The sequence below is a fragment of the Montipora foliosa genome, chromosome 7 (genome assembly GCF_036669935.1).
Source record: "Montipora foliosa isolate CH-2021 chromosome 7, ASM3666993v2, whole genome shotgun sequence".
NCBI classification, from domain to species: Eukaryota; Metazoa; Cnidaria; class Anthozoa; order Scleractinia; family Acroporidae; genus Montipora; species Montipora foliosa.
The window spans coordinates 29,762,018-29,772,017 of record NC_090875.1 but is presented as its reverse complement, the minus strand read 5'-3'; the positions used below and the strand labels follow the sequence as shown (position 1 = coordinate 29,772,017).

Below are 10,000 nucleotides of genomic sequence, written 5' to 3'. Positions count from 1 at the left end.
GTATGGAAGGTAAAGATTTCTTTTATTTATAAAATATTTTGCTATTTGTTTGGGGCTTTTGTTCACGATCGGTGGTTTGATAGCGTCTCGATTAACACTTACCTCGTTAACTTTATGATCTCTGTACTTATACCATGAATACACAAATTACTTCATGGTGGGCTCGTTTGTACGATTTTTATTACTCACTCGTTGTGAAGGATCGTTAAACTCACTCGTTCGCTTCGTTCACTCGTTCGTTTACGCGATCCTTCACAACTCGCGAGTCAAAATCGTACGCACTCACAAACCATATGAAGTAATCTGTATATAACCTCTCTTGTATTTGTTGAGCGGACGGCCAAGAGGAAAAGGGAACAATGTAGACATTTTTTCTTCACCAAAAAGAAGTGATGGAGAAATGATGCGAATCGTTTCATAAACTTCTGTCCAAGATTGTGCTCTTATCGACCCTGTATTTGAGAAACTTAAGGTCTCGGTAAAGGAAAATGAGGTGTCCGCGGAAAAATGAAATTGTTGCGCCGCTATTTTTTTGTATAGGGTCAAACTATATATCATATTAAAACCAACAAAGAAATCAACAAGGTACAGAGGATTGCGTTCAATTTGCGCCATAAAATTCAAATCAAAATGCCCACGTGCACCCCTAGCTCGTCGAGATCATGACGGAGAATCTTGGCAATCGAGAAGGGTATTAGAGAACTTCCAAGCTCTTTTTTCCCCCTATTCACAACGACCGAGACCTTCCGCAATCTCAAGTGTTCAAACATCAAGGCCTCCAGGCAAAAAAGGCAAAGTTGGGCGAGAGCAAGGTATATTTCAAACCGGTCAGTATAAAACAAGGACTGCAGATTAGATTCCATACAAAATCGGTTACTTGTGTTCGCTACATGCATGTTCGTTATCACTTTACTTATTTTTTGTTTCGTCTTAGTCCTGAAATTTAAGCCGGGAATTGTCGGTTTCTTTTCTATCAACTGTCTGCATTCTGACATAACTTCACCGAGCAGTAAAACTCGGGCAACCCTAAAACCCGGAATCCCAGGTCTTTGTTTTACTAATACAAAGAGTAAAAACTATCCTAAACATTCATAAAAGCTAACCTTAGGCCTAAGGTTAGCTTTTATGAATGTTTAGGATAGTTTTACTCTCTGTATTGGTAAAACAATGACCTGTGGTTCCGGATTCCGGATTCCTGGTTTTAGGGTTGCCCGTAAAACCCTTGTCAGTGATACGTTTTCTGTTTTTGGATTTTTTTGAAAAGTATCTTGTCGCCACCGAAATGAGCTGTAGCGGCTTTACTGTTTCTGTCACCTCCTGGGTCATTTACGTACAATGACGTACGCCAACTCTGTGTTGTGAAATAGACAGTACTTCGATTGATGGCTTTAGTTGTTAAGAAGAGCAATATTGTTGGCCGACTAGAAAAGATTTCTATCAGAGGTAGTTTACTTCCTGAGTAGTTGCAACTGTTATGCTCACAGGTATCGCCTGCATTCTCATCCTGTGATGCATCATCAGTGCACACAGCCTGCTTTCAATTTCATGGAATTTATGAAATGGTGTATTATTTCGAGCACGCCCCTTTCCGTTTTTCCTTGTATATTGGGCAACTCCCCCAGAAAGCTTCAAGAAACCGCCGAACTCAGATATTGACCAGTGATGAAACAATCTTGGCTGGATAAATTGGGAATAGCCAGCCAGCCAGCAAATCGAAAGTAAAGAATATCTTTTTGTGAGCTAAATGTGTTAAAGAACAACATGACGTGATCGTGTTTGCGAAGCTGTTCCTGTGCACGAACTGACATATCCCTGGATAAGCCGAATATGTCACACCAGGAAAAAAAAAGCTCAACTGCAGAATACCCGGCCGCTTATTTGAATACGAAGTTTTATTCTTATGATCATTCTTCAAACGATGGCGCTACAAGAAAGAAAAGAAGGAAATTGGGATGTGCATGGTAGACAGCGAATGATCCAACACTGTTAGACGTAAGCTAGTACTTCGCTTAAAGATTACGTACATGTTGCAATCAAGGTTGTTACCAAGAATGGTTTGAGTAAGTACCTGGTGTTTGTTGAGGAGCAGGAGGCGTCTTTGGAGAAGGCAACGTCTTGTTGATCTTTGAAATAAGATAATCCACCTTTTTCTCCAAGGCGTTTGTGTTGCATTAAAAAACAACTGCTTTTCCCCCGGAAGAGTTTACGGGAATGGTCAGAGAATTTAATCCCTGGGAAATAACCCCAAGAAACAAAATTCCGAGGAAACCACGAGAAACCCTCATTTTGGCTGATTGTGACTGACCTCGGGAATGATAGTCTCCTTCGCAGTCGTCTTTCGGGATGTCACGCACCGCTCCCTCTACAGGAACTGCTGCTCACATTGAAACCACATTCCTTTCTCGGATTGAGCCAATCACAGCCACAGTTCCATTTTTCTGGAAGTGTGTCATGCGACTCGACCAATAATACCTCTTGTTTCATCACTGCAATCGATCAACACAAATATGCAGGTCTGTTGTTTGTATTTTTCAAAGCGACCGCGCTGAAGGAATGAAAGCAGGGCGGTAGCATGTACTTTTTCACCCAAGAAGTAAAAACACACTAGTATAAAATGTTGAAAATAGAATTTCTCCTTCCAGAAGTTTGAAACGACACTTGAAGATATCAATAATTCCGGATAGAATCATTACTGATAAACTTTAATTACAGTACCATTTCCCCAGTTCATATTTTTACTTCTTTTATTCGGTGATAAGAAGCTGCAGAAAAAAACAGCTAAAAAATTACTCCAAAGAGAAATGTGACAAAAATATAAATGTGTCGAATTGTCTTAACATCCATCCTCTCTTCATCACCGGAAGTCTGCCTTTTGGTCGAGCGTCGAGGGTAGAGGGTTACGTGTCGAGGATGAGGGTAATATGTCGAGGGTCCAAAAAAAAGAAAAATAATAAAGTAATAATTAAATTATAAAAGAAATATTAAAATAGAAAATATAATTTTAAAAAAAAATTAAAATATAAACAAAATAAGAAATATAAATAAATATTAAAGTTAAAAATGAAGTAGAAATAATAAATTAATAATTAAATAATAGTTAATAATAACACCGGGAATGCTAGTATTCTACGCAGCATTTTTTGGGGATGTCTTTGGGGGAGCGTTGCGTGACATCCTAGTTAACTGCGCGGATAGGTCGAAAGAAAGAACAGATTACTGCACCATTTCGGAGGGCGAAAAACGAAATTATTCTGTAAAATTGGGAAAACACCCGCCTGCTGTAAAATATTGACTGCACAATAATTGCCTTTATTGCGTGGCCTCGAGCGTGCGACCTATTCTGGAATTTGAACTACATACCTACGTTTCCTACTCGTTTGGGATTAAAAAACCAGATGCTTTAAACAAGAATACTGTACCTTCACCCAACTATTGTTGTTAGATTGAGAATATAATTTCAAACATTACAAGTTTCGTAAGCAGACTACCATGTTCGTGCGGGAGAAACATCTCTGGAAAAGAAAACTCTGGGGTCGATCCGGCATGCGGTTTTCCGGTAAAAGCCTTTGTTGTCAGGGTAATTGGGCATACCTGGAAACCGACCACGTTGTGCCTTGACAAGTGTTGAAAAATCTCAAACAAAGCACCTAATACTGTACCATTTTCGGAGGGCGAAAAACGAGTTATTCTGTAAAATTGGGCAAAACACCCGACTTCTGTAAAATATTGACTGCACAATTTAATGCCCTTTATTGCGTGGCCTCAAGCGTTAAAATCAGACGAAAATCATATTTTCCTCCTGGCACCGCACGGCGCCCGCGGGGCCATGGTACTCTTTCCATTCTGTCAATCACTCATGGAAATCATATGAAAGGTTTAGGATTACTTACCTTCATACGGATCCTATTTTCGAAGTGTGTCTGCTTCCTGACTTTAGGTTATTTTCGAAATGTCGAAGATATTTGTCACCAGGTAATTCCTTCGTTTTGGAAATAGAAACTGCTTCATTCTTGCCGATTTTGGGGCTCATTTGTGGCAATTCATGCACGTTTGGAACAGACCTGTTTATTTTCATGTTTCACCCATTTCTTTTCCGGTGCGGCTGTTAAATGACATCGGGATTTGAAAGGTAGTATAAAAAACGAAGACGCCGAAAACGAAGACTTAAGACCGAAGACCTCGAAAAGGAAGACCTCGAAAACAAAGATCCACTCGAAAAAACGTACAATTAAGACTGCTTCAAATGTTATTTTTGAAGAGTTAGTCCTAAGCAGATGTAAGCAGTCTCATGGCTTCACCTTTAATAAAGCCAACAAAATTTGTCGTCCAAAGTAAAACGTCAGAAATTTATGGGTCTATTTTCTTGAGTAAAATACGTTGATAAGGATTTCTGCGGCTTATCCCACCCCTAAATTAGTTCATTGCTGGCAGTAAGTAGCACAATACTGGTAGCAGTGCTTTGAGTTTATTTGTTCATATCCCATCTCCAACCTTCAGATTGTTGGAGGTCCCAGTTAATATATGGTGAGGAAACAAAGGAGAATACAAACAACAACTTGTTAAACTTGTTAACTGAAACACGAGGAAAAAAGCATGCATCAATGACTAGGCGGTAAATACGTTTCCTTTATGATCCAGCCGAAAGGGAACAGCTCGAAGTAAAACTAGATAAGCCCGAACGGTGGAGAGGTGAAGGTGAGCTTACCTTGCTGCAAAAGGTGTTTAGTCTGATCAAGCTTCGACGGTCGACGGTCGGTCGACATATCGGTCGATAGTCGATCGACAGTCGGAAAATGGGCGGTCAATGAATCGGTCAAGATTTATGTCGGCCGATAATAGCTTTCAGTTCATGGATACTTCACCGATAACTCGCCGACAATTCGCCCGATCCTGTTTAACAGCTAAAAATTAGACGACCGGCGATGATACATTGCCCATAACTTGTCGTGATCACTCAGTCAGAAATCTCCTTGTACATCGAAAGAGAACTTCATCTGGACCCGATGAACTCCCATATTGGCTCTGAAGGGACTATGGAGGCAGTGTGGCCCAGTGGTTAGGGCGCTAGCCTTGACATGCGGAGATCCCGGGTTCAAGACCCGCTCTGACAACTCGTTCAATTTGATCCTGGTAGTCCCTGGTTCAACTTGCCAGCTGCACTTGTAAATAGCCAACTGGTTTGCCTCCGGCCGGTTGGGATTCTTAACAGTTATCGTTGTTCTGTTACGTCGTTTCGTTGTGTTTCATTGGCCCCGAAAAGCCCCTATGGGGAGCGGTCAGTCAAGTATGTATGTATACAGCTATTTCGAGAAAGTTTGTCAAGAATAAAGTGCACGCGACAATCCCGAAAGGTAATATGGGATATGATCAATACAGTGTATCTAACGACTGTAGCTGTCGAACCTACTTTTGTTACTTTCCTTCAGCATTCGCAAACATATATCAGTGGCCTCCCGTACGATTCTTTTAAATTTCTTTGAAAAACAGTGCACTTAAAATCACCCACAATACCTTTCAGGATTGTCGCGTGCACTTTTTCTGACAACCTTTCTCAAAATAGCTGTATGTATATATATGCTTCTCACCTCGCTCCAATTATTACGAAGATCTTCAATAGTTCCCTTAAGGAGGCTCCCCAGAGTTTTAGGAACGCGCGCAAGCTGGGCACTGGTATGGCGTGCAAAGCCCAAATCGTGTGTGTTTTTCCGATTTTCGTGACGAAAAGTGACCAAATCTGTAAAATTAACTGCTAATTTTCTCGCGTTCCCTTTGGTAAAGTTTTTTAAAAATTGACTCAGTTGTAACCACATACAGTTCCTATCAAATACCCTAAATTTGTTAAAATCTGTCAGAGCTAATCGAATATATTTAGAAAAAATGACAAATTACAGAATGTTGGAAAAACCGTCTGAAAGACCTTGAATTTTTACCACCTCAAAATGTCAGGAAATATCATTTACATAATGTAGCAAAGAATAGAAAAATTTCACCGAAGGAAAGTATAAATATTAAGGAATTTATGCCAAAAATAGGAATATATCTGCCTGTCATTTGATGTGATGTTGCCATGGCAACGGTCATAATCCAAAAATTGACACCCAAAATATAAACCTTATTTCAAATATTTCAACGGGTTGTCTGCAAGCACTGAAGTCAAAATTGAAATCTGACTAGTTTGCTTACAAAGAAGGACATAATACCACCATGGCCTTTTTAAATGTCAACATCACTGGCTAAACTGGCTTGACAAAGGCACCGACTTTGTCAAGGTTCTTTCTTTTGACTTCAGTAAAGCGTTTGATTCGGTCTCGCATCAAATAGTGCGTGATAAGCTTAAGTTTTGTGATCTTGATCCTTACGTCACCAGTTGGATAATAAGCTTCCTTAGTGACCGAAAGCAAAGGGAAGTCGTTGACGGAGTAACCACAAAGTATGTTGATATTCATAGTAGGGTACCACAAGGAACTGTCTTAGGTCCTGTTCTATTCTATATAATTATGAACGATATCACACAGGTGCAAATCCAAGCAATAATCTTCTTGTGAAGTACGCTGATGATATTACCTTTAGCGCAGTTGATGAATCGCAAGCAGAGGTTAATAACATCCAACGCTGGGCTACAGAGAATCGAATGACGTTAAATCTTAAGAAGACCTGGGAGATGATTCTTAGAGGGAAGACCAAAAAGCCCCTCCTAGAACCTTTACCGGATATCAAAAGAACTTGAGAACGATTGGGGGTGATACGTTTTCGGAAGGGATATTCTTGCAACTTTTCGTACTTGAAAAGGTCACCTAGCGGTTTCCGATGAGAAAATGGTTTGCTGGGAACTTCCTAGAAGGTTCCGTTTGGCTTGAAATTTCTGAAATGAAGATATCATTCCCTAAAATCTTCGGACAATTCATTCAATTTTCACCTAAGATATCCGAGCAGATCATATTCTTCTAGGCGATAAAAGCATCTCTTTAGACAGTCATTATTTATACGTTACAAGGAACCTACAAATGTCCCTCAAAGGCCTCTCGCGCTTAAGTTTCTCGTTGGGTTCCCTTTTATGTTGCGATCCTTTTTGACTGTCAAATATTTTTTGGTAACCATGGCTCTTGTCACTGGCACCAAGTTAAGGAATACCAAAGAAGTTTCATCTCATCAAAACGTGATGGATCCATTTTAACATTCTGTACAAATGAACGGTTTTCTTAATGAAAAAACAGTCGATACTAACAAACAATTAAGTAGTTCAGTCGCCTAGCTTGTTTATTTTAATAATATCATGCATATGATTTAAAATAGATATTGACTTCCAAAATATCCATTAACTCTTGATGTCTGTTAACTGAACTAGAGTTTCATTTCTTTCGCCATAGCCTTGATTCCCTCGAAGGTCTCCATTGCAGTAGGAATTATTTGATTGGCTGGCAGAAGAAATCCGTAACGCCCTTGATCCCTCAACTCGAGAGCGAAGGAATATTTGATTTTCAAAACACCGTAAGTGTAGTCCTTGCTTCCTCCAGAATTCTGATCTGCAAAGATCAAAAGTAAAAGTTTGGCGATGCAACAAGTAATATTGACCTTACTGCATGGGACGTTTCATTGATCAACTTATGATAAGGGCAACTGTCCGCTGACAATGCTTGTAGGCGTTGTCTGCATCGACAAGACAAAAGTACATGGTCTTGTTGAGAACGCGTCTTAAAGAGTTTGCGAGACTTCTGTGTGGTAAGGACCCTCGAAATAGGTGAGTATTGATTTTTCGTTCATTCTAGTTCAATTTAATTGGGTTTTATGCAGGGAATCAAAGCGGTCTATATTTGCAAAACGGTTCGTTCGGTGTTATGAACTCCTCGGGTCTCTCCAAGCAAGGTAAGGTTAGCACTAACCAACGTTAAATTCGGTTTTGATACCTCTTAACCAACGGTTAGCGCCAACCAGGCTTTGAGCAACCGGCCCCCGAACGTCAAATCTTGTTTGCGCAAGAGATGGGGAAACGATTTGCTACTAAAGTAGATCTCAAACGTAAAACTTTGGCGTTTCTGCCTGTGTAACGTGACTTTAATTGCAGGGGTGGGGTGGGGCAGTTGGAAAAGAAGAGGAGAGGGGAGGGAAGGCTTCAACGAGGCAAATATTTGTCATGTTATGGATCGTTTTTGAAAGAAATGTAGATATTTGAAGTGCGGGTTATTGACGAAAGAGAGAAAGGATCCTCACGCTTATTATCTGGACAATTTTAAGCCAAAAACGTATTGTTTGTTATAGACACCTGAGAAATTCAGGTGGCTCTAACGGAATTCGAAGCCATGACCTCTATGATGCAATGCAACCTCTGCAGTGCTCTACCAACAGAGCTATGAAGCCCCCCCCCCCCCCCCGGGGGGGGGGGGACTCGATATATCCCTAGGGAGGTGCGGTGCGGCCCCTCATACCCTGACCCTGTTTTAAGACAAATATTGCTGATTTTCCTACTCTGTTTAAGACAGAATTCCGATTTTTGATACCCTGTTTAAGACATTTAACCCAGTTTGAGACAAAAATTGATAAATCGATACCCTGAGGCAGGGAGTACACAAAAATTCATGATCTTAATTACCCTCTGGACTGGTACTGTTAGGCAGTACTGGTTTTGTTTTTGCACTGCTTAGTAATTTTGCATACGTTATCCTTTGTCCTTGATTTGCTTGATTGGGTGAAAAAAGTTGTGGAAGTTTAAATTAAATTACCGGTGTATGCTTTGTAAATCTGCCAATTAGCTTTAAAGGAGATACGAAGAAGGCTTTTTGTTGGAATCATTAAGGTTGGCATGTTTTCACTGATGTTAACGTTCTTGCATAATGAAATTATAAAATGTTTATGGCTCAATGATAATAGTTACAACATAAGTTATAGGGATAATGAATTAAACAATTATTGTATCTGCCCACTATAGACAACAGCAAAAGCGTAGTATAACCCCAAGACTTGATTAGTAGATTGTTACGGAATATTTAGCCTAACAAAAAGGCACTTTAAATGATCTCTCTGGCACCACAAACACTTGGCTTGGCTGAATTCCCTTGGGTCCCCTCTCAGGATTATAGACGGTTTCAGGAACCCATGACCTGGAGCCTACAACTCTACTGTGTTCGTGTAAGGGCGTTTTCACAGACCGATTTATTTTTTAGATTGAATTTCCCGCGAATGAGACTCCCACAGGAGCCCGATGACCAATTACAAGAAATTAAGCTGACGTCATAGGGTCACCGAACCGGAACTGCCTTTGTTTTTTGACCTAATTCGCGGGAAGGGCTAGTCTAAAAATAAACCTAGTTGTGAAAACGCCATTTCACAGACGCTGTAAGGAAGTTGCACGCTCCAGGTGGGCTCCTGACGGTTTTCACTCACGTGGTCAGTGACCTTGTTTTTCCACCGAAATAAAAGAAAACGTTGCATGATAATAGAACTTAATTCCCAGAGGATTAGTTGGGTAAACAAACATGGCCGCCGTTCCATTGTGGTAAAGACTTGTTTCCATATCTCAAAGGGGCCTGGAACAACAAAACTGAAACAACTCAAACACATAGAAAAATGCTAACCTTAGGCCTAAACATTATCAAAAGCATATTGTTTAGGCCTAAGGTTAGCATTTTTGTAAAGGTTTGGGTTGTTTCAGCTATTGTACCTTTCACCCCCTACAAGTACAATTACATATATCACTAAAAAATTATGGCTCCATCAATTATTACCCCAGACAAAGAGTGCGGCATTTGCTAAAATAGGTCAGTAGACTGCGAGCAGTCTGTCTTTTGCTCTAACGTCAGTTGAACGTCGGTTAACGGACGCCCGCTGCTTCAACACCGAATGCTCGCCATTTTGAAAGTGAACGTACATGCACGCATCCGTTTCAACGATTTAGAGCAAAAGAGAGACTAGTCTGGATTTACAGGAGAAAAGCAGTGAGGTTTGTTCTAAAAGGCCAATTTCAGCCACATTTGTATTTAAAGGCCAGGTAGCTCACCGGCTACCG

The 10,000-nt window shown here is 40.4% G+C and overlaps 1 protein-coding gene across 1 annotated transcript in view; it reads right to left on the bottom strand.

The window, feature by feature from the left end:
- Nucleotides 1–6,466: 6,466 nt before the first annotated feature.
- The window catches only part of LOC138011754 (carboxypeptidase A2-like), a 23,317-nt gene continuing 19,783 nt past the window's right edge, over nucleotides 6,467–10,000 (bottom strand). The window contains exon 11 of the mRNA XM_068858913.1: nucleotides 6,467–7,523. Coding sequence (XP_068715014.1) covers nucleotides 7,342–7,523 — 182 coding nt within the window. The 3' untranslated portion in view covers nucleotides 6,467–7,341. The remainder of the gene's footprint in view (nucleotides 7,524–10,000) is intronic.